We start from the raw sequence: 26,140 nt of genomic DNA, 5'->3' as shown, positions 1-26,140 counted from the left end.
TACTGCTGACAGACTGAATCTGACTGGAGAATGAAAAGTGTGGATGCGGGCAATAAAGCATTTTGGCTTTGAAGATAGCTTCCTAGCTTGTTAGTTAGACTGTTCTAAGATACATAAGGAGGAAACTTGTTGAATCACCAATGAACCGCATAGGAAACTTTCCCCTCACCTCTTTGGATTTCTACCCGACGCTGGTAATACAAGTAAACCTCGGAGATATTGTGGGTTTGGTTCCAAACCATCGCAATAAAGCAAATACTGCCATAAAGCAAGCGAAATGAATTTTTTGGTTTCTCGGTGCATATAAAAGTTATGTTTATACTATACCGTAGACTGTTAAATATGCAATAGCATTATGTCTTAAAAAATAATGTACATACCTTAACTAACAAATACTTTATTGTTTAAAAAAATGCTAACTATCATGTGAGCTTTCAGCAAGTCCTAATCTTTTTTTCTGGTGGAGGGTCTTGCCTCCACGTTGATGGCTGCTGACTAATCTGGGTGCTGGTTGCTGAAGGTTGGGGTGGTTGTGGCGATTTTTAAAAATAAGACAACAATGAAGTTTGATACATCAGTTGACTCTTCCTTTCACAAACTCTCTGTAGCATGTGATGCTGTTTGATAGCATTTTACCCATGGTAGAGCTTCTTTCAAAATTTGAATCAGTGCTCTCAAACCCTGCTGCTGCTTTATCAACTAAGTTTATGTAACATTCTATCTAAATTGTTGTCGTTTCAACAATCTTCACAGCATCTTCACCAGTAGATTCCATCTCAAGAAACCACGTTCTCTACTCATTCATAAGAAGCAACTCCTCATCCATTCAAGTTTTATGCTGAGATTGCAGCAATTCAGTTACATCTTGAGCACCCGCACCTTCTAATTCTAGTTCCTTAGCTATTTCCACCACATCTGAAGCTACTTCCTCAACTGACGTCTTGAACTCCTCAAAGTCACCCACGAGAGTTGGAATCAACTTCTTTCAAACTCCTGCTAATGTTGATATTTTTACCTATTCCCATGAACACAGATGTTCTTAACAGAATCTAAAATGGTGAATCCTTTCCAGAAAGTTTTCAGTTTACTTTCCCTAGATCCATCAAAGGAATCACTATCTATGATAGCTTCTAGACTTATATATTTCTTAAGTGATAAGATTTGAAAGTTGAAATGACTCCTTGGTCCATGGGCTGCAGAATGGATGTTGTGTTAGCAGGCATGAAAACAACATTACTCTCATTGTACACCTCTATCAGAGCTTTTGCATGATTGGGTACACTGTCAATGAACAGTAATATTTCGAAAAGAATCTTTTTCTCTGAGCAGCAGGCCTCAATAGTGGGCTTAAAATATTCAGTAAACCATGTTATAAACAGATGTGCTGTCATCCAAGCTTTGTTGTCCCACTGATAGGGCACAAACGATAGATTTAACATACTTTTAATGGCCCTAGGATATTTGGAATGGTCAGTGAGCAAGCACTGGCTTCAACTTAAAGTCACCAACTGCATTAGCCTCTAGCAAGAGAGTCAGCCTGTACCTTGAAGCTTTGTAGCCAGGCATTGACTTCTCCTCTCTAGGTATAAAAGTTCTAGATGGCATCTTCTTCCAATAGAAGGCTGTTTAATCTACATTGAAAATCTGTTGTTTAGTGTAGCCACCTTCGTTAACGATCTTAGCTAGACGTTCTGGAGAACTTGCTGCAGTTTCTACATCAGGACTTAACTGCTTCACCTTGCCCTTTTATGTTGTGGAGACAGATTTTTCCTTAAGCCTCATGAACCAACCTCTGCTAGCTTCCAACTTTTCTTCTGCAGCTTCCTTACCTCTCTCAGCCTTAATGGTATCAGAGAGAGCTAGGGCCTGCTCTGGATTAGGCTTGGGCTTAAGGGAGACTTGCAGCTGGTTAGAACTTGAGCCAGACCACTAAATCTTTCTCCATATCAGCAATAAGGCTGTTTTGCTTTCTTATCATTTGTATGTTCACTGGAGTAGCACTTTTAATTTCCTTCAAGAACCTTTCCTTTGCATTTACAACTTGGCTAAATGTTTGGTGCAGAAAGCATAGCTTTTGGCCTATCTCAGCTTTCAACATGCCTTCCCTTACTGAGCTTAGCCGTTTCTAGCTTTTGATTTAAAGTGAGAGACGTGCAACTCCTCCTTTCACTTGAACACTTAGAGGCCACTGTAGGGTCATTTATTGGCCCAGTATCAACAGTGTTGTGTCCCAGGGAACAGGGAGGCCCAAGGAGAGGAGAGAGTCTGGGGAGGACTGGCTCATTGGTAGACCAGTCAGAACACACATTTACTGATCAAGTTTGTTGTCTTATATGGGCATGGTTTGCAGCACCCCAAAACAATTATAATAATAACATCAAAGATCACTGATCACAGATTACATAACAAATATAATAAGAATGAAAAAAATTGAAATATTGAGAGAATGACCAAAATGTGACACAGAGACGTGAAGTGAGCAAATGCCGCTGGAAAAATAGTACTGAGAGACTTGCTGGATGCAGAGTTGCCACAAATCCTGAGTTTTAAAAAGCACAATATCTGCAAAATACAACAAAGTGAGGCACAATACAGTGAGGTGTGCCTGTGAATGATAAGCCCTTCACAAAGTTCTATTTGTTTTTACGCAAAACTTTAAGCTCAGCCTTCCAGGTTGTCTGTTAAGAATGTCTTAAATTTAGTAGGTACCAATTCAGTGTTTTACTTGCATAGACAAAACTTATGGATTTGATCAAGGCTTTTACATTTATAATATTCATTTTAGCGTCCTATTACATTAATTAAATATTAATGCTCTAAGCATATTTTTCATAGCCTTCTCTGTTTCTTCTCCACTGGAGAATATTGCTGGAAATTAAAAAATAGTATGGTTTATTATCCATGTCATTGGTGTTGCATTTTGATGATAAATTATTTTTGGAAAATGAAAAAAAGATATATAAGTAGAAGAATCCCCTCTGGGTCTCGTGTATTCCTCTGAATAGCAATTTTATATTTCCTCACTATTTTTCCTAGGATTATTACGTATCTTCCACAAGCATCTATAAAATACCAAGCCATAGTCTTAAATATTGGAGATACTTTCTGATGAGCCTCTAATGAGATTTTTAAAAAATACTGTATGTGGTGTAAAAATACTCAGATAATAGTAGTTTGCAAAAACAGTTTGCAATATGTGTAAGGCATTTATAATACTTCTTACATTCTTTAACTGTGACAACAGGGCACATTGGGATAGTCAGTATGTTTAAATTTATACTGGATGGGAAAGCAAAAATTAATGAGTTCTTGAGACATTGTGAGGATGAGAATGTCTTGACTATTGTTATAATAATCTAGAGATAGTGAGGAATGAATATGCTAGGCCACAGAAACTCAGCGGTATGGGGATGGAGACCTCAAAGCTACTGAATTGCTTTGATGTGCTTAGCGAGTATACGGACAGCAATCAAAGATGGCTTTAAGAGTTTGGAACTGGGTGAATAGAACATAAATTATCCATTTGGCACATATAGAGCATTTTAGAAGCTCTCTCTCTCTTTTTTTTCCCCCTTGGTGGATTGGAGATTTATTATTATTTTATTTTTTATTTTTTAAAATTTACATCCAAATTAGTTAGTAGAAGCTCTCTTTCTTCAGGAGGAGAAGGGGATTGAAATGATAAACTTGGTTCTGGAATGCTGAGTTTGAGGTAGTATATAGACCTCCGAGTTGAAGTGTCCTCTAGGCAGCTCCAATGTGGAGCTAGAGCACAGAGAAAACTCAGCACCAGAGAGCCATCTCTGAGAAGCGTCCCAGAAGTTACTATTGAAGACACAGATAAAAGGAAGAGACTTTGGTAACTGTCTAGTTAATAGTTGAATTCAGAGTTCAAGTTCAATTTAGTACTGGAAATGCGAAACTTGGACTGTAAGATAGAGGAAGCAAATGTTTCCAGAGCTCAACTTGATGGATTAGGATGAGAAACTCTAAAACCTAGATGTGAAAAATAGCAGAGGGTGGCTGAGAAGAAGTGTGGTTAGGGACATGAGTGTGAATTCAGAGCCAAAGGGAATTAAAGATGGACCAACATTCAAGAGTGAGGCAGGAGGAGTGAGTAAGCAGAAGAAGGAAGTTTCTTGGCTGCTTAAATATCTGGCCCTACGAAATTTGCTCTCTTTTCTAGGTGACTCTTGCTCAAAGGTTAATTCTTAGATGGCCAACCTGCTTTATTTTGTAGGGTTCTTGTATTATGAGAATAAATACATCCTTAGATGGAGAATGTGGAAAGAGAAGGCTAGAAGGCCAAAGACTGAATCTGGGAATATTAACTTGAATAGGGGTGTCAGAAACACAGAAGGAGAGATAGGAATGTATAGTGTATGTTAGCCAAATATTTAATATGCAGCTGGTGATTAAGTGTTAAAGGCTTTAAAAAGGACAAGGACTTAGATTAGTTGGTGGATTTTGTGATTTGTTGATCGGGAAGTCATAGACAAGCTTCCGGTGAGCCATTCTTGTAGATTGCAAGTTGTAATCCAAATGACAGGGGGTGAAGACCTGAAGGTAAGCAGATGCAGTTGAAGATGGAAACAGCAATACCAAATGAAAGGGAAAACATTCTCCTCTGGTGGAGAAGAGAAGATCCAGACACAGGAGATAGAAACAATGATGGTGGACAGGAAGAGCCCCACGATCCCACAGAAATGACACAAATGAAAAACCCTAGTACAGGGCTTACCTCCACAGAAAAAACATGCTTTTTTTCCTTGAGCCTGGACAAAAGGATACTGTCCTAGGTACACTGATATTGAGCTAAGATTGAAAATAGATGAGGAAATGTATTAAAATCTTTGATTTATCTTAAAGTTCTCTGAAATCAGAACAGAAACAAGTAAAAAGTCTAGTTAAGCTTTACACAAAAATAACATGTAATGAACAGACAATCCACGTACTGGAGAAAATCTCTGCAAAACATATATATCTGATAAAGGACTGGTATCCAAAATATGTAAAGAACTCCTAAAACACAATAAGCCACAAGCTACTTGATTTAAAAATGGCAAAAGATCTGAACAGATAGCTCACCAATGGCAAATAAATATATTAAAAGATGCTCAACATCCCATGTCATCAGGCAACTGCAAATTTAAACAATGATGAGATATCATGAAACACCTATTAGAATGTTTAAAATTCAAGACACTGACAACAGCAAACACTGACAAGGATGTGGAGTGCCAGGAACTTCCATTCGTTGCTGGTGCAAATGCAAAATTGTACAGCCACTTTGGAAGACAGTTTGGCAGTTTCTTATAAAACTAAAATACTCATTTCATACAATCCAGCAATCATACTCCTGGGTATTAAGCCAGATGAATTGTTAACTTATGTAAAAACCTGCATGTGACTGTTTACAGCAGCTTTATTCATCATTGCCAAAACATGGAAGCAACCAAGATGTCCTTCAATAGGTGAATGGATAAACAAACTGTGGTACATCCATATAATGAAATATTTTCAGTAATAAAAATAAATGAAAAGCTGTCAAGTCATGAAAAGACATGAAGTCACCTTAAGTGGATATTGCTATGTGACAGAAGCCAATCTGAAGACTACATACCGTATGATTCTGACTATATGACATTCCTGAAAAGATAAAACTATGGAATCAATAAAAAGATCACTGGCTACAAAAGGTTTGGGGAGATAGAAAGAGGGACGAATAGGCAGAACACAGAGAATTTTTAGGTCACTGAAATGATTCTGTGTGATACTGTAATGGTAGATACATGTCATCATATATTTGTCAAAACCCTTGGACTATGCAACACAGAGAGTAAACCCTAATGTGGGTTTGGACTTAATGAGACTATGGACTGTAGTTAATGATAATATATCAATATTGGCTCATTAATTATAACAAATGTACCATACTAATGTAAGATGTTAATACTAGGGAAAACTGTGTGTTTTGGGGGGAGGAAAGGAAGTCTGTGGGAAATCTCTGTACCTTCCACTCAATTTTTCTGTGACCTAAAACTGCTCTAAAAAATAAAGTCTATTAATTAAAAAAAAAGACTGAAAAACCTTGAAAAAAATATTATAAGTGAAAGCAGACAGACACAAAAGGCCACATATTATATGAGTCCATTTATATGAAATGTCTACTACTTTAAGAACCAGGAGTTATACAAAAGAAAGAGCTAGATAAATAAGATGGTGAAAGAAGGATCCTGCTACTGATAGGAGGACATAGTGTGAATATGTTTCAAATTCAAAGAAAGACTAATGTATTTCTCATCAGAAAATAGCCTTAGAGAATTTTTCTGTTCATACATTTATTATGATATAATAGGATTTTTCCAGCATCAAGGTGTTGATACCAACACTAAATTACTAGGCAGTACAGCTTTCTGCAATTATACCTGTGCTTGGTAATTGGGGAAATCATAACGACCTTAAAAGCTAAAACTCAAGAATGCCTGGATCAAACTGTAGCTCAAATTGACTTCTTACACAAACTCTAAGTTACAAAAATGGATGGAGCAAATAGCCAGGATGAAATACGTAGGTCAACCTGCTTATAAAAATAACCTTGACAGAGTTATATAGATAGATATTGTTGTAAAATTTCTTTATACAGTGAGAGGGAGTAGGCCAAGTTTACTGAGCCGTAATATCTACTTATCTTTGATGAAGCAATCATAGCTTGTAGGGCTGTTGGACTGTATCACAGAGATACCAATTGTTAATTATCGAGTAAGATTCATGATTTGCAAAAATGGAAGATGATTATTATTTTTAGAATAAAAAGAGTGCATACTAAGCCGTAAGAAGTAGAATGTCCAGTAAAAAGATAAGTGAAAGACACAAAGAGGCTATATTAAAAACAGATAGCTAAGAAATTATGGAAATTATAACCAACAAATATTATATTATGAAATTATTATCAGTATCACTAATAATCAAACAAATGTAAGTTAATGCAAAAGTAAATGCTGATTTAATCTGTCAGACAAGATTTAAAAAGAATAATAATATCCAATGTTGTATGAGTAGAGGTAAATGAATTCTCTGATGGCTGTTAGTGGGAGTATTAATTGGTAGAGAATTTTTGGAGGAGGAGTTGGCAGTTGCTGTTAAGATGTTTTTTTAATGCAAATTTTCTTCAACCAAAATTTCACTTCTAGGAATCTGTCCAACAGAAGTATTGTCCAAGTGCACAAAGATGTGTTTACAAGAAAGTTCATGGCAGTGTTATTTGTAATAGAGAAAAATTGGAAACAACATGAATGTCTCCTCATAGAATATTCCACAGAGATGAAAAGGAATTAAGTAGATTTCTTTGAACTGACACGTAAAGTTTTCCAAGAGATATTGCCAGGTGATACAGAAGGTATAAAACATAACTTATAGTGTGATCCCACTTATGTTTACAAACACCCCCAGAACTAAATATTGTTAAGTTGGCAGTTAATTAAAAAAGGTCTAGAAGAATGCACTGTGAATGCCTCTTAGGGTTGTTCCTTGGGGGAGGAGTAGGGCAGAATAGGAAATGAAGAGGCATCTGTAGTTATTTTATTGTATACACTTTTATACTGTTTGATTTTTTTAAGTTTATTTATTTATTTTTGAGAGACAGAGAGAGAGCAAGAGAGAGAATCCCAAGCAGGCTCTGAGCTGTCAGTGCAGAGCTGGATGCAAGGCTCAGTACGACAAACCGTGAAATCATGACCCAAGCCAAAATCAAGAGTCGGATGCTCAACCAACTGAGCCACCCAGGAGCCCCTACACTGTTTGATTTTTTAAACAAAAAATAAAAATTTGTGTAATGTTAGGAGTTATTTAAAAATGTACATACATATTAATGAATTAATATTAGTAAAGCACTGAGAATATTTCCTGGTGCAGAGAAAGTGCTATGTAAATGTGTGTTAAATTAAATAAATTAGTTCAAATGTTAGGGCTTTATCCTGAGAAAATAATTATGGGATGTGCAAACAGTTAATTTCTAGAATGTTTAACTCTAAGATTATTAAAGTTAGAAATGACCTAAATGCCCAGCAGATGATTGACTAAAAAATATTAATTCACACAATGAGTGGGATTTTTGAATGATAATTTTTAACAGCTATATGGAGGTATATTTTACATGTCATAAAATGCACCCATTTCAAAGAGCGATTCAGTGATTTTTAGTAACTTCATGAGTAGTGCAACCATCAGCATAAATCAGTTTTAGCACATACCCCCAGTGAGATCCCTTATCCCATTTACAGTTAATCTCATTACCACCACTAGTCCAGGCACCAGTAATCTACTTTCTTTCTCTATAAAATTTCTTTTTCTGCACTATACAGTGGGATATTTTGTATCCACAGACATTGGTCATAATAAGTGATAGCTGGTTACAAAAGGGGAAAAAGCAGATAAAATATTACATATAGGATTAGCCTAGTTGAGTTTATATGAAGAGAGAGAGAGATGAAAATTTGAATGTTAGTTTCCAAAATGTTAATAGTGGTTACCCCTGAGTGGTAGAAATATGAGTGCTTTTTTTTTTTCTTTTTTCTGTTGAAATCTTATGATCTGAAAAGCACAATATAAATGATCTTGGAATGGACATGGCTCCTGCAATATGTTCTTTCAATGGAGCGTCTGTGCATAAGAGGGTGGGAATTTAGAAGTGCCTTTGGATATGAGTGGGTTGTTTTTCTAAAGTCTCTCAGGTGGGAGCAAATAGGAATAAGGTTATCAGGTGATACAATTAGTACCTGCAAGATTCAGTTGCTCAGCAGACCAGCACCTGCAAAAAGTCAAGGAAAGTGGGCACTCATGGTTCAAGGCTGCCTACCAGGAATTGGCCTCAGCCTGTCTACCCTTGGATGAACTTGGCCTCTTAGGGATATTTTAGCCAATACTAGCCTCAGAAAGAGAGGTGAGATAGCTGAAGGGTACTCATTCCAGTTCCCCTGGGGTCCCCCACTTTGATACCCACCAGGGCAGAAGCGGAAACACCTATGTCCCCCTCTCCTAAGAACGGAAAGCAGAAGAGTAAGTTTCTCCTTTTCCTTTATTTGCTGCCTTGCTCTTCCTCATCTTTTGTGAATAAAATGCACCCCACATTCTCTTTAGTGTTCTTTTTTTTAATTGTTTTTATTGTTTATTTTTATTTATTTTTGAGAAAGAAACAGAGCATGAGTGTGGGGGAGGGCAGAGAGAGAGAGGGAGACACAGAATCTGAAAGAGGCTGTAGGCTCTGAGCTGTCAGCACAGATCCCGATATGGGGCTCAAACTCTGGAATGGTGAGATCATGACCTGAGCCAAAGTCGGATGCCTAACTGACTGAGCCACCCAGGTGTCCCTAGAGTGTTTATACTTAAAGCGAACAGTTTCCAAAAGTATGTGTTGGATTGTCTATTCCATGCCAATGTTCTTTTAAACCAAGTTGGTACTTGGGGTGCCTGGGTGGTTCAGTCGGTAAAGTGTCCAACTTTGGCTCAGGTCAGAATCTCGCTGTTCATGAGTTCAAGTCCCACATCAAGCTCTGTGCTGACAGCTCGGAGTCTGGAGCCTGCTTTGGATTCTGTGTCTGCCTCTCTCTCTGCCCCTTCCCCACTCGACTCTGTCTCAAAAATAAATAAACATTAAAACATTTTTTTAAAAGTTGGTACTTTATGTATGTCTCTATTTATTTTGGGGAGGCTGTTTTCTTCAAAGAGGGCTCAGCATGATAAGAGAAAGGCATGCTTCAGCCAAGTGTGTATACTTTGATGTGAGGTGACAAGATTCATGCAGGATTCTTATTCTTGAAATAAACACCTGACCTATTGCTTTTATTGAATTTGCTTAGAAACAAAATTGCAGTGAACCAAACTATACCTCTGGAAGCAGGAATTTCCTCTGGAGTTACTCTTTTAAATATTATCTTCCTAAAATATATGGAAAGTATTTCATAATGTGAGAATAATGTGACCACATCCATATTTTGATACCTTATTTTCCAAATTACTTGAAGAGCTTATTTCGTGTTTGAGTTACAACACTCCCGGTTTCCAATCAGGTGGCCCCACCCAGCTCAGTGAAGTTTTGCCTTATAGTCACTGCCAGAGGGGGCGGAAGGGACCTGCTAGTGCAACTTACAGGGTCTGCACAGAGAAAGGAGATGCTACATGATGGTGGGAAGACCTTGTCTCACTCGTGACCTTAGCTGATAGTGATGTGGCTCTTCAAGCTATTTGCCTTCAGGAGTGGAGTCCATAAAGGGGGTGGCCCCAGGCCCCTCACAGAATCTCCAGTGTAGACCTCCAGTGTCCTTTAATGATGTATTATTGGACGGGACCAACCCTGGAGGCTTTAACAGCCTTTCTCTGTGATCTGTAAGTTTTGAAAGGCTCAGTATCTACTGTCTTTCTGTAGGACATTGATGGAAGGTCCCAGTGCTCACATTTTATGCTTATTAGTGATACTTTCCATGAGTTTCCAGGGCTAGAGGGACTTTTCCACGCTATTTAATGATTTTCAGTTTAACTCTCTTTCTGAGTGGGATGTTGTAAAGATTAATTAGCCAATGTTCATAAAGTGCTTTCAAGCTGAAAAGTACTGCACAAGGGTGTGCAGACTCATTAGCTTCTTAGTCATTAAGGCTTTTTAGACCTTTTGGCATTCAGAAACTAGACAGTGAAGGCCAAATTCGTATTTTTTCTTGGAGGAGGGGGACCTAAAAAAGAGCAGAATAGAATAGTATCCCTCTTTCTTTTTTGAAAAAAAAAGACATCTGTTGCACTGGGACTGGAAAAAAGATTAAGATTTTTCATCATCTCCTATATCCATACTGCTTCTGCTTCTTCTTACTCCCTCCTTTCAAAATGTGTTTATCTGATTCTTCTGCACATTTGTTTAGAAACTCTATGATTATATTGTCATGTAGGTATCCATAGTGGAACTGATTCTGGCCTCAGAGCGCTGAATTGTTGTACTGATAAATGACACAGGGTAGGTAGAGCATTCCCTTTGTAAATAAAGATTCCCCTCTCGGTTTGCAATGTGTCAAAAAGGTGTAATATTGTCTCCATCCTCAGTAATATTTGCTCAATATATTTAGAGTTCTATACGATTTAGTTAAGCCTGTGACTGAGGCTGGAAAAGTACAGACTGGCCACCAAAGACATAAAGAGTTTCTAAGAGAAGCCAGGGACAAAGATGGATAATGTACAATGAATTAGATTGACAGTGGACATTTTAGCAGCATCAGCTGCACATGATGGGGGAATAATATGAGAGACAGTGGTCAATCTAGAATTGTATACCAAACTAAATTACCTTTTAAGACTGATCATAAATAAAGACCTTTCTATACAAACAAAACACATTTACCACGAATACTAAAGGATGTTCTAAAGGATTCGAAAAGAGAAAATTATTTCAGAAGGAAACAAGAAGAGGCTAGAAGGAACAAAGAGGAAAAAATTGGGAACCATGTGGGTAAATCTAAAAAAGCATTAGGTAATAATAATAATGTCCAATTTGCAGTAACAAAATAAGGTATAAGTAAAAAAAGCAAAAAAGTAACATGTATAACAGGAAAGTTAAAGTATTCAACCTTCTTATCTTATTTGGAAGGAGGCTAAAGATATTAAAATTAGATTTTATTAAGTATGCACATAGACTTTCTAGTTTTAATCACTAAAATAAAAGAAATGTAATGTAGTGGGGGAGGGGAATCAATGGAATGAGAAAATAAAATCGATAGCAACTGGCTCAATAAAAAGGGAATAAATAAATTTACCATGGATCTTAGTAATTTCTCCTGGGCTCTTACTTTACAATTACAACTACTAAGTAACTATATTGTAGAGTTCATATCAATATACCAACAGGACAAATGAAAAATAAAATAGTCTTACTGATATGTGAACAGCTATTTCTGGCTTGGGATAAAGTGTTCAGTAACAGCATCATTTTGATAACACAGGACATGGATTATAGCAGAGGAACGTCAAATATAGAGAACACAGATCTTTCATAATGGACAGTAAGCTTGCCTGACCTCTACTCCAGAGAATATTATCTTAATTATACTTTATATTAAACAAGTCTGCTCTTTGCTCTGGAAGAAGACACTTTTTTCCAAGGCCATTCATTATACAAACACCTTTGAAATATAGAGCAGTGCCTTTGTTTTTACGTTGTGCAGAAATGTGAGAGATCCATGGAGAGATATCTCCCAAAAAGTTTGGATAAGTTTGTAAAGCCCAGTTTTCTTATCTGAAAAATAGAATGAATGGTATAGCATATGTAGTTACAAGGATCAGATGATATAGTATGTATAAAATGCTTAATGTCATATCCAAGGACTTTGTCAATATCGATTACTACTATAAATGATTATTTCTTGAGTAAAATGTGAGCATGTTTATTGAATTCTTTGTTTTCTCCAGCAAGTAGAATATTACAGCTCATAGATGTTTCTACTTAATCACCAAGTATTAGAATTAAAAAGGATTAGGAAGATTACCCAGCGAAACCAGGCATTTTACAGATAAGGAAATAGGTTCAGAAAGGTTAAGTGACTTGTTGGCTTTCACACAGAACAGCCATATAAAGGACAATGGTCATCTAATTTAATAGTCACATAATTTTTAATGAGACCCAGTGCTTGGAGCTCAATAAATATTGGCATTACAAAGGAATTGATGCAAGCCTATGATATATTAGAAAACATTTCACATATTTATTTGGTCATTCTCTTCTACATACTTGCTTCACCTCTGAACCACCTTAAACTTGGCCCCTGAAGGCAAATAAATACAGGAAGAAAGAGAGGAAAGGAGAAAGGAAGTCAGGAAGTCAAGAAGGAAAGAGAAAGAGAGAGAAGAAGGAAGGAAAGAAGAAGGAAGGAAGGAAGGAAGGAAGGAAGAAAGAAAGAAAGAAAGAAAGAAAGAAAGAAAGAAAGAAAGAAAGAAAGAAAAGGAAAGAAAGAGAGGGAGGAAGGAAGGGAGGGAGGGAGGGAGGAAGGAAGAAAAAAAGAAAGAAAGAAAAAGAAAGAAAAAGAAAGAAAAAAGAAAGAGAGAAAGAGAAAGAAAGAAAAGGAGAAAAATAAAATAACCTGTATCCCCTCCTTCCCTCCACCTCCATCATAGTCACTGTCTCCAGAGCAGAGTCAAAACAACAACAACAACAACAACAACAACAACAACAACAACAACAGGAAACTACAAGAAAAGTGCTGTGTGTGTAGGTGATGTTGAAAGTGGTCCCATTCTGGCTAAAGGCAGGGAAATTCTGGCAGAATATCTGGCAGCTTTATGTCAACAGCTTTATCCTGGCTTACCAACAAACTTCCTAAGGCATGAGGGGGAGTAGTAAGGAAGAGGAATGAGGGGGCGACAGAAATAGCATCCAGTTCTAGGAGGCACCATGTTGTAAGACATGATCATGAGTTGTAGCATAAGATGACCTGAGTTCCTGTGTGAGTTTGAGCAAGTTACTGAATTTCCTGATCTCTAAAATGTACTTAAAATTTTTCCATGACAAGTTGATGTGCCATTCTAATAAAGAAATGAAGTGAGAGTGTCTGGCACCTCATTAAATAAATAGAAGGTCCTCATTAAATAGAAGTTGGAATCAAATTCATTGAAGGAATTTTTCCAGGAAAGATCTGTAAAAATCAGCCAGCTCACTGATTTTGTACTTCTGCTTAATACCAATTCCATCATTTCTCTGTTTTCTATAAGAGTAGTGTCACAGCATTGGCTTCTACGGCCTTGTGAAATACTTTCTGGGACCTGAGGTCACAGCTGAATATGCCCAGGTAGCCAAAGCAAGATCTAATAGGAAAGCAATGATAAGGAATGTGGATTGTTCTTCATCTTTTTTGTCTTTCTCAAACCTGCTGCAAAAACACCTCCCACTCTGGGTAATTCTTTTCTGGGTGTCCCCGGGGTGTCTCACACTGTTCTGCCATTCTTATCCCTTGCCTGTGGTAAACTCTTCTAGGAATTGGGAGCTGCTCTGTTTTGTCACTGCTCTAGAGTACCCCTTCAGAGGACCTTTTAGTGTGTGTGTGTGTGTGTGTGTGTGTGTGTGTGTGTGTGTGTGAGAGAGAGAGAGAGAGAGAGAGAGAGAGAGATTGAGAGAGAGAGAGAAAGAAAGAGAGAAAGAGAGACAGACAAACAAGGAGACAGAGGGAGGAAGAAACATGCACTTTTCTATCTGCTTTAGAGGAGTCCCAAAGCAATATTACTTGTCCCAATGTGCTATGTTGTAAAGAGTTTAGGGAAATAGTTCTTTTGGTTTTTACTTGGGGTATTTTCTCTCCCTTTGGAATCAGAGATTCTGGAATGAATTTGAGTGAGAGTGCCAGGCAGTACTGAAAATCAGGGATACTGAAATGATGAGAAAGTCTTTGTTGGGATCGAGCCCACCACACCTAGCTGTTTCTTCCCATCGGAGAAGTGTTCTCTTAAAGAATCCCCAGCCTTTCCTCAAACAGGCTTCAGTAGGACATCCCACAAATTTGCATTCAATCCAGTTATGTCAACAGAACGGTGGGCACATTTTGAGCTCTTTTGCTTCAGGCTACTAGGCCCTCAGGTTGCTAAATTCCTACTGGGCCTTTGCATACTTCAATCTGTAGCTGACATTGCCAGGGTCAAGCTGAGATCCCCACTACAGATAACTTATGTGCAAAGAAATTGACTCACAGCCTGCTTGCCTCCAAATGTGAATGTGGGCACTTGCCTTAGATTCTAGATATATAAATTTATTCATTTATTCCTTTTTCATTGATCAGAGAAGGAACGCACAGATGATGTAGATACAGTTCCTGTATCATAGTCATCATAGCCTGTTGCTTCACTTTATATGCTCATAGATGTGACTGTCCATGGTTAAAGCTTCACTGAGACCATGTTATAGTTAACTCTGAAAAATATCCTTTCCAGAGTTAAAATACTAGTATCAACAATTCCATACTCAATTTCTGTGATTGAAAACAAAGTATTATGATCAGGCCAATGCAGGGAATGTGGAATTTGGTGCAGTGATGTTTTAATGTTTTTAACACTCTCTTTGCCCCCAGGTTATGCAGATGTATCTTCCATTTTGTGGAATTGCCATATCTAATGCTCAGCTATTTGCTGCCTCAAGGAAAGAGTATGAAAGAAGCAGGGTGAGTGGAAAGAAACACTGTTGACAACCCTCAAAGCTCTCTGACTTTCAAGTGTCTGTGAGTCATCATGTCTTTTAAAAACAGCAGATGATCTTTGAATAGTCCAGGAATCCTTTTAATTTGTTTAATCCTTCAAATTTATGGTTGAAGATACCTATAAGCAATAAGTCCAAATGGAAGTAGATACATATTTTCTGTTGTTGTTTGGGGAAATAGTACCAGCTTCTTTTAAAAATGAAATTAATTTCAGGGAGCCCGGGTGGCTCAGTTGGTTAAGTGTCCAACTCTTGATCTCAGCTCAGGTCATGATCTTACAGTTCCTGAGATCGAACCCCACATCAGGCTCTGCTGACAGCATGGGGCCTGCTTGGAATTGTCTCTCTCTCCCTCTCTCTGCCCCTCCTGCATTCACACACTCTCTCAACATATATAAATAATCTTTAAAAAAAAATGAAATTAATTCACATCTATACTGTAAGGCAGCAGATATATTCTTACTTATGGCTTTGAGACAATAACACACTAAATTGTACAATTTAGTTCCTTTAAGAAGCAAGGTATGTTACAAATGATTTCACTCCATCTCATAAATTTTACTTTTGAATTCAAAGTTTTTCTGGAAGAGCATCACAAGATGGCTGGACAATAATGCAAACACTTTTATAGGATTATAAAGACACACACAAAGAGGGATTGATCTCCTATACCTTCACCAGCTTTAGAGTTAAATAGGAAAGAAAGAGAGGAAAGAAGGAGGAGAGAAAGAGGAATAGCAGGTGGGCCGATACTCAAAAAAAATTCTAAACTATCAAATAGAGGTTAAATTATATTAAGCTTATTATACCTTTTTTTAATTTTTATTTTTTATTTTTTAAGTAATCTTTCCACCCAATGTGAGACTCGAACTTATGACTTGAGAGATGAAGAGATGACCGTGCCACTGACCAGGGACTTGTTATACTTTTATTTTATTTTATTTTATTTTATTTTATTTTATTTTATTTATTTATTTATAACTTTTTTAATGTTTTTTTTTATTTTTAAGAGGGAGAGAGAGCCAGAGTGTGAGTAGGGGAGGGGCAGAGAGGGAGACATCTGTGTCTCTGTCTGAAGCAGGCTCCAGGCTCTGAGCTGTCAGCACAGAACCTGACACAGGTTTCGAACCCATGAGCTGTGAGATCATGACCTGAGTAGAAGTCTAACACTCAACCAACTGAGCCACCCAGGTGCCCCATTGTTATACGTTTAAATACATGGACATTACTGCCACAACTTAGAAATTTATTTAACAAGGTTTCAAAAAGTTAGAAATCCTCAGCTAATTAGTAATCAAATTGACTAAAAGTTTCATTGGCTAAGCATTATGATTTATGAATATTTCACAGCCAACAGATGCACACAACAGATTACTACAGCCATCTTCTTTAACATAGCATACCACACCATTTCTCTGACTTGGATCCTGTTTTCGTCATCAGCCCCATGGCTTACCATTTTCCTCCTTTCATTTGGCACTCCAGCAATAGTCCCCTGTTGCCAGAATACAGCCTGTTACTTTGCTTTCTTATACCTTTAGCCACATTCCTCCCTCTGCCTTCAGTGCATCATGTCCACCTTTTCCTCCCACCACCACCTGCCTTACAGATCCTTCAGGACCCAGCTCAGCCTTCTAGTTAATCCTCCCTTCCTTTCTTCTCGTCATTCCTTGTATATATTGCCATTATTCTACTTGTGCACACTTATCACACTGTATAATATTTATTGGTGGCATTCTTCTCCACCTACATTTTGAAGTCTCTAAGGGACGCTTCATGTATTATTGATCTTTACATGCTCACGTTTGGCACAATTTATTTACCTGTTCAGCACATTTATTGTGTGATGTTCTTCAGACACTGTGTGTCCGAAGTCCCTGCCCTCATAGAACTTACTATTCTAGTGGAAACAATAGATAGTAGGCAAGCAAACAAATAAAAAATAATATACTATCAGGTAGTGATAAGTGCTATAACAAGTGAAATGAGATAAAGGGATAGGAATTGGTCACTGAAGGATAGTTTGGGAGGATGTTTATTTCAGATCATGATCAAGAAGTTCTCTATAAGATGTTATTTGAACAGAGACCTAAATGAAATGAAGGAGCAAAACCACACAAAGATCAGGGAAGAGCGTTCCAGATGGTGGAAATATCAAGTGGAAAGGCACCATGGCAGGTGAAAGCTTGATCCATGCATCTGGAGAGTAGAGAGGAAGGACTCAAATAAGCAAAGCAATCCTGAGAAAGAAGAACAAAGCTGGAGGCATCACACTTCCTGATTTCAAACTATAATACAAAGCTATTATAATCAAAATAATATGGTACTGGCACTAAAAACAGACACAAGACCAGTGGGATAGAATTGAGAGCCCCAAAATAAACCCATGCTTGTAAGTTAACATATATAGGATAAAGAGGCAAGAATACTTAATGGGGAAGAGATAGTTTTTCTAATAAATGGTGATGAGAAAACTAGATAGTCACATGGAAAAAATGAAATCAGACCCCTACCTTACACCACTCACAAAATTAACTTAAATTAAAGATATAAGTGTAGGACATGAAATTAAAACTTCTAGAAGAAACATAGGAGAAAAGCTCCATCAATTTTTTGACTCTAATGCAAAAGCACAAGCAAAAACAAAACAAAAAAACAAGAATAAACTAGTGGGACCGCATCAAACTAAAAAGCTTCTGCACAGCAAAAGAAACCATCAACAAAATGAAGAAGCAGCCTATGGAATGGGAGATAATACTTGCAAATTGTAATTATGTGAGGTGATGGACATGTTAACTAACTTTATTGTAGTAATCATTTCACAATATGTACATGTATCAAACCATCATATTGTACACCTTAAACTTACACAAAGTTATATTTCAATTATATCTTAATAGAGCTAGGAAAAAAAAAGAAATAATGTGGCTGGAATTAGGGCAGTGAAAAGTGAGAGATTCCTCCCAAAATTGGCAGTGAAATGTACAAAGCTTACTGATGTGGGAAATGAGTTAAAATGACTTTTGGCTTGTACAGATGGCAAGTAAACAGCTGGGTACAGGAGTCTAAAGGTCTGGTGAGATGTCAGGACTCAAGATTCATATTTAGGAACTATCAGTATATATAGATGGCATTTAAAAGTAGGGTACCAGTTTGGGTAATCTGGAGGAGAATATGTGGATAAGAGAAGGGAAGAGGTCCAAGGATGAGCCCAGGAACAAAAGAAGGCACTAGAAGTAGCGGGAGGGGGAAATACAAGTGAAATAAAGAAATGGGGAGTGTTCAGCTGTATGAATGGCCTCTAATGTCTATTGAATTGCCTATCATCCTAGATTTCCTTCTCTTTTTCTCCCATCGTGGAACTAGTCTGTATTGTTATTTGTGAAACTTTTATCACTTGTTAGTAAAGCAGCAATTTTTAATTAGAAACAGTAAAATTACTATGATGTGCTTTGTCAGTGCAAGACTCAAGGCACAATTAGTTTTTCCTCTGAGATAAATGTTTTTGTATATGGGTCCCAGAGGCCCTATCCACGCAGTCACAACAAATTGAAAAGTTAAATAATTGTTCAGTTAATATGATCCATCTGAAGAAATAGTCTAGATGATTAAGGAAATAATGGTTTTCCCCTTAATAACAGGGAATTGTGTTGGTAATTATTTAGACAATTGCCTCATTTTTAATGTTATATTTAAGTATGAAATTATTGCACATTGCCTTCTTAATAGCAATTTGCTGTCCAAATGCCAAACAGTCAGGATACACTCAAAACTTTTTTCACCTCCTGGTGTTTCTCCACATCAGGATCATAGAGCTACCCAGGGCCTTTAGCCACATTCACAAGCTCTCTTTAGAGAAAATGCTACCAAGGATATTTGATCCTCTTTTAGATGCTCAGTGAACTAGACTCATTTCATGGATCTCTTAACTCATTCAAATGCTTTTCTACCTGAACAGACTCAGAGAAGAAATTTTCACATGTTTCCAATGGTTTCAGGACAAATCAAATTCATTACTAAAGTTGACAATTGGTCATATCCCTGGGATGATCATCAACACCATCTACCTGAATAGATGTTAATTTGAAAACCCACAAAATCCTTTTGTGAGAGGTCAGACCTGAGAGTGTACATCTCATTAAGTTCTACTGAACAAAGCACCCTCTGGACAATTCACTGGCTGTGTAATTTTCTTATTGCTCTCTGATAGAAGCATAATATCTATTACCTGTACATAGCCCACTTTTCTGAAATCTCTGGAAAGAGCCATGTAATTAAAAAGTCCAAATAAATATTATTTCAATGCAAAAATTGCAAGTTAACTTAGCTGGATAAAATAACAGGTTATTGCAATTTGATTTTTAAATGAGTATGCAGTTTTCAAGTTAGAATTTTAAGGGTTTTTTTCCTTTAGTTTGTGTGCTTTTCATTCTGTTGTTTTAACAGAAATTTTAATGGTACTTTCTTTCCTGAGATATATAATAGTATTTAAATGTTTTCCTGTGCAGGTGGAATGAAACAATATTTCTTGTGTAGAGGGATTAATGAGGGTTTTATATATATATATATATAAATATATATATATAATTAATAATATATATTTATTTATATACATAAAATATATATGTGTAATATATATATTAATCCATATATATGGATTAATGGGATATATATATATATATGTATATACATATGGCTCTGAAGCTTAATTAGCATTCACCACTATAATTCCTTCAGAATTCTGTGAGAAGTGTATACTAGGGAAAATATGTCTCAATTTTGACCATGAACCCATTTCTTCCTGATGGTGAGGAAGAGCTGCTTTGTAATTTTCTGAAATAAATGTGCTTTAGAGAGAATCAGGTATTGATATAACATAAAATGTTGAGTTTATACCTAGTCACATTGCAGAAAAACTGCAGGAGAGGGTGGGGGTGGGGCATGGAGGAAAGCTGAGAGCTAAGGACTAAATGGGACTGTGTAGTCATTAGCTACTTGGGAAATAGTTCTATAGCTATAGATTCATATGGGATTATATGGGTTGGCACTATTTTCAAGTTGTGTTTTCCAGCTCAAAACTCTGTGATAAAACAAAATGGTGGAATATTTCAAAACAATCATGAATGTGTTAAAAATTAGCCACACGGGCACCTGGGTGGCTCAGTTGGATAAGTGGCTGACTTCAGCTCAGGTCATGATCTCGCGGTTCTTGGGTTCAAGTCCCACGTTCAGGCTCTGTGCTGACACCTCGGAGCCCAGACTGTCCTTTGGATTCTGTGTCTCCCTCTCTCTCTGTCCCTCCCCTGCTTGTGCTGTCTCTTTCTCAAAAATAAATAAACATTAAAACATGTTTTTAATTAGCCACACAAATATATTTATATTTTATTATAGCAAAGACAAAATGGAATTTTGAGAGAAAAAAAACCATTTTTATTCAGTCCTATACCCACCTAGATATATCCATTTCATCTTTCCTAGGCTTTGCTAGAGGTTGTTAATGACCTATTTGAAGAACAGACTGACCTGGAGAAAATTGTCAAGAAAATAATGCATCGGGCCCAAACTCTGTTGAAATGTGAACGCTGTTCTGTTTTACTCCTGGAGGACATTGAATCACCAGTAAGTCATTTTTTATCTGTCACCTAGAGTTGCAGACTGCATTAATGGAATAAAGTGTAGTTTGTTTGTAATTCAGCTTGTGAAATCATGACTCGAACCACTCCCTTCATGACTCTTCTAACCATGAGATGGCTTTTTGTAAAATTAAAGTTTTTAAATTTCTTTTACATGTATTTTCAGTCTCGCGTTGCGTCATCTTAGAAACATGGACTCTTAGGTTGGTGGGGCCCTTAAAGGTCTATCCCAGTCCTGAGTATTTACAGATGAGGGAACTGAGGGGTTGGATGGTTTGCCCTGCCCCTCCCAGATGCATACACATTAGCTTAGGTGCCAGGCTCCTATCGTATTCACCCAGTGCGAAGAAGGCCCTTGGCATCTATGGGTGTGGATTGCAGTCCAGATGATGCTCCACAGTCCTCTTATCAGGAGGAGGAAGCAAAAAAATGCTGGAGAAGCAGTGCCTTTGCTTTTGGAGCTCGGGCAGATTGTACTTGAGCTGAGTGGAGTGACAAGCCTCAGCTGGGCTGTGCTCTGCAGCAAAGGTCTGAACTGCAGTCTCCAAGTTCTCTTACAGTCGCTTTGGAGCTGGGGACACTTGCACAGAACATGGGGCAGGTGGAGGAGGCTCCCTGCTCTTCACCGCAGGGGGTCCTGGTACTCCAAAGGCAAGTGGCAAGCTAGTTCAAGGCCTCAGGTCTGCAGCACCTTAGCTGTCAGGTTTCTGTTGAGCCCTTTGGCTCTTTGGGGGAAAATCCACTGGGTAAACACACAACAGTATTGAAAATAATGATCATCATCAATCTAACTTCTTGAAAGTTAAATGTCTAAACCCTTAGCAGCAATTTAATATCTTTACTGTGAACTGTCTTCCAAGACCAGGAATTGTCTAGCTATTTAAGTGCTGTTTTAATACCTCAGAGGATGATATTTTACTGTACTTAGAAGAGGTTATTATCTTTGCCTTTAGGTTTGTTTTCTTCAAAGAATAAGAACCTTAGGGTAAATCTGGGAGATTTAATAATAAGTATTGTAAAATTTCAACATGAAGTGTGAAAAAAAATCTATATTTGTTTAAAATGTTTAGGGGTGTGGGGAGCCTGGGTGGCTCAGTCGGTTAAGCATCCGACTTCAGCTCAGGTCACGATCTCACGGTCCATGAGTTCGAGCTCCGCATCGGGCTCTGGGCTGATGATGGCCTGGAGCCTGCTTCCGATTCTGTGTCTCCCTCTCTCTCTGACCCTCCCCCGTTCATGCTCTGCCTCTCTCTGTCTCAAAAATAAATAAACGTTAAAAAAAAAATTTTTTTTTAATAAAATGTTTAGGGGTGTTTGCCTATATTTTAGCAGAGCTGGGGGTTATTTCTATTTTAGCAAGTGTGGATTAAACAAACAATAACCTTGCCATTATCCTGTGATTGTGTAAAACTCAGTGGAACTTTGGGAGGGACACACACACACACACACACACGACCCAATAACCTATATGGAATGCTTCCAGATGCTTGTGTGAATCACTTGAGTTCACTTACTTCCCCTTCATCCTTATGAAACAGGCATTATTATCATCTTCAGTTTATTGAGCAGGAAATAAGTCTCAGATGGTTGAGTGGTTTGCTGGAGTCCTCCCTCCCCACCCCACCCCCTGACTCTGAAGCCTCAGAAAGGAATGGGGTGGGGGGCTGGTGGTGCTTGTTGGTGCAGGCAGGCTGTAGGCTGTCACTAAACAAAGGCAGGAAGAGGCAGCTGTTGGGGCTTCGGCTGCCAGGATTCCCTGAACCACCCCCTCGGTCCCTGTGAGGGCAAGTGGCTGGAGGGCCAGGTGGAATCTGGACAAGGACAAGCTCACTGTTTGCTAGTTCAGTTGTAAACAGACCTGCAAGTAATCTAAAACCAGCTGAGGGTGGCCATTCTTGCTAATCTTTTAACAGAGACTGGTTTTTGTGCTGTGGCCTTGCTCTTCAGCACATCAGATGAAAAAGTACAGATGACAGAAGTGGATATGGAAGGTGGGGATAGAGCTGGAGGGAAGAGTAGGAACAGTGTAGGGGTTGGGTGTCAAAAACCACTCTATGGGGCGCCTGTGTGGCTCAGTTGGTCAAACATCTGACTCTTGATTTCAGCTGAGATCATGATCTCACAGTTCTTGAGTTTCAGTCCCCATTGGGTTCTGCACTAACAGCACAGAGCCTGCTTGGAGTTCTCTCTCTCTCTCTCTCTCTCTCTCTCTCTCTCTCTCTCTCTCTTCCCCTCTGCCCCTCCCTGCTTGCATGCTCTCTCTTTCTCTCTTTCTCTCTCAAAATAAATAAATAAACACAAAAATCCCAACTATCTATAGTAGATGGTATCAGCATTAAAGGTGTTGATATATTACTGAAAGTTAAAAAGACTTTTTTGCTACCACAGCTGAAAATTCGCAGACTGTAATTAGATTAGAGCAGAAATGGGATTAGAGCAGAAAATTCCAGGCCACTCTACACGATTTCTTCTCTTTGCCCATCCCCTCCCCTTGAAAGTGAGGATGAGCTCCTCTAATCTAGAGGGCCAAGGTCTAGAGGTAAAAGTCAGCTATGTGCAAAAAGAGGAGACTAATCTGCTTGGTACTGTTTTAAAAGCTGTAAAGAGTTTTTGGCAAGGGACTGCCTGGGTTGCTGTGGGAGGGGTGAAGGCAGGAGTGAGGTTATGTACATGTGGGTCACCAGGTAGAAACCCCATCAGTGCCATGCTCTTCTTTAGCACACTTCCCACCAAAGACTTCTCAAAACGTCAGACTCCCCCTGGTTGTGTGATAGCAGTTACAGGAAGGACGCCAGACAAGGTCATGCCAAGTACAGAAGGAGAAGCCAGACCGAACTGGATACCAGGTGCCAAAATCTGACGCTGCACAATTCAGCAAACAAAAGCAAGACTGTGCACTCAGGGCTCACGAGGCTGGCCTCTCCCAACAGGTATCTTGGTTGTGAAGAACATTTTAACCTTAAATTTTTTTTAATGTTTATTTACTTTTGAGTGGGGAGGGGCAGAGAGAGAGACACACACGCACAGAAACCGAAGCAGGCTTCAGGCTCCCAACTGTCACACAGAGCCCGACTCGGGGTTCAAACTTGGTAACAGTGAGACCGCAACCTGAGCTGAAGTCGGACGCTTAACTGACTGAGCCACCCAGGCACCCCAGGAATATTTTAACTTTAATGTGTCAAGTTTATCAATTTCCTTTTTAATTTGTGCTTTAAGAGTTTTGTTTAAAAAAACTATCTGCCTCCATGTTATAATAACATTGTCTTATATTTTCTTTAACCCATCTGGTATTTATGGTCTTCATATCCATCTAGAATTTATTTTTTGTGTATAGTGTAAGGCCCTATATGTATAACCCATTTTGTCACACCCCCCCCACACACACACTCTGTAATGACACTTCTGTATTATATCAAGTTTCCATATATACCTGGGTCTGTTTCTGAGCTCACTAGTCTATTTGTCTATTTCTGCACCAGTATCATACTGTCTCGGTTTCTGTAATTTCGTAATACACTTTGATATCTGAGAACAAGTCCTCAGTGCTGTTCTCTTTAAAATCGGCCTGCTTATTCTTGGCCTGTTCCTCCTTAATACAAATTTTAAGAGCAGGTTATCAAGTTCTGTGAGAAGTTCTTTATAGACTGATTGAAATTGCTTTAATTTACATACCAGTTTGGGTGATTTCTGCAAGTAATACAATATATAAGGGGAAAATGGCTTAAACAATGAGAACGTCTGTGTCTTATATGAGAAGTCTGCAGGAGGTGGCTGCGGGTGGTGCAGTAGCCTGATGATGTAATCAGCAAGGTAGCTCTGTCCACTTTCCTGTGGATGTCTCAGTGCTCAACTGGCTTTCATCCTCATGATCCAGGAGGCTGGCACAGCTCCAGGCAGTATGTCTTCATGTAACTATGTCCCAGGAGAAGAGAAAAGGAAAACTTCTGTTCATGTTTCTTTTTCTCAGGGAAGAAAGTCTTTTCCAGAAGAGGTTTCTCCAGCTGACTTTCCCTCGAGATCCATTGGTTGAGAACAAATCATTCATATTCTTAATATTTTTCTGTTCTTCCCCTTTCATTCTCTGATACAGGTGTGTTCAAATATTCAGCATAACTGGGATTTATCAGCATCTTCTTGTCTGATTCTGTAGGTTGTCGATTTAGGTGTCTGTATTAATAGGAACCGTTCATGTGTTTTTGAATTTGGGATTGGAGCTCATTTTGATGAGAGGGTGTTTTGTTTGTTTGTTTGTGCCATTGTTTTCTTTGGTTCTCTCTTATACTCTTCCCTCCATGTCTAATAGTCTGTGCAGTTCCTTGGCCTCTAGTCAAGAACCAGGCCTTATGTCGGGTCTCCTGCTGTGTGGTAATATCACACTAAGCCAGAAGCAACGTGGTTCATTTTCTGGGGGTAAAGATAGGTCACCTGGTTCAAGGGAACCTTTTTAGTTCCCCAACCCCAGTAGAAGCTGAAATTCCGATCATTGCTGCCTGCCTGTGTCTGGATTTGGGGTGCAGTAGGCCTGTCTTCAGGCTTGGCCCTTTAGAGATCTTTTCTTTTCCTTATACTCTGCTATCCTGCCCTTCTCTTTTTTTCTGCTTTTTAACCTCTACATGTCTTTCTTGTTTTCTCTTTCTGTATTTTATCAATCTTTGCTCTGTTTTGGGAAGAGAACAGATGTGTCAAAACATTTAACTTCTAGACATCTCTACTGGCAGTCCATATACTACTTTTACAATCAGGGGGAAAAATGCATCATTTCAGGAAAAAAAAAATTCTGCTTAAAGTTTCCTTTGTCTAAAAATAAATGTTGCTTTTCTCTATTTTATTAGAATCATTCCTGGAAACAAAGCTTCTAATTGTTGACTTGGGATTTGGATTTTTAAAAAGCTGGTTATTGCAGATGTATGCTACTTCCTGGCCTTTTCTTCATTTGCGGGAAAGAGGAAGAAAGAAAATTGAAATCTAGTTATAGATGCTTTGATTCATCAAGCTTTTAACTCAATGTTTAGAGATGCCTTCATGGTGTTTTTTTTTTTTTTTATGTTTATTTATTTTTGAGAGAGAGAGAGAGAGAGAACACCAGCAGGGGAGGGAGAGAGAGGGAGAGAGGGACAGGGGATCCAAACCGGGCTCCGTGCTAACAGCACAGAGCCCCATGTGGGGCTCAAACTTGTGAACTCAGATGCTTAACTGACTGAGCTACCCAGGAGCCCCTGCCTTCATGGTCTTTAAACTGGGTAGGCAGGTGTTAACTGGCCAGTTCACTCAGTGGATGCCAAAAATAGAAACAAGG

At 38.3% G+C, this 26,140-nt stretch overlaps 1 protein-coding gene across 1 annotated transcript in view; it reads left to right on the top strand.

Moving 5' to 3' along the window:
• PDE11A (phosphodiesterase 11A) overlaps positions 1-26,140 on the top strand; it is a 367,330-nt gene that overhangs the window by 123,841 nt on the left and 217,349 nt on the right. The window contains exons 3-4 of the mRNA XM_043577142.1: positions 15,087-15,176; positions 20,690-20,830. Coding sequence (XP_043433077.1) covers positions 15,087-15,176; positions 20,690-20,830 — 231 coding nt within the window. The remainder of the gene's footprint in view (positions 1-15,086; positions 15,177-20,689; positions 20,831-26,140) is intronic.

The sequence above is a fragment of the Prionailurus bengalensis genome, chromosome C1 (assembly GCF_016509475.1).
Source record: "Prionailurus bengalensis isolate Pbe53 chromosome C1, Fcat_Pben_1.1_paternal_pri, whole genome shotgun sequence".
Classification (NCBI taxonomy): Eukaryota; Metazoa; Chordata; class Mammalia; order Carnivora; family Felidae; genus Prionailurus; species Prionailurus bengalensis.
This window is presented reverse-complemented; position numbering and strand designations above follow the sequence as displayed.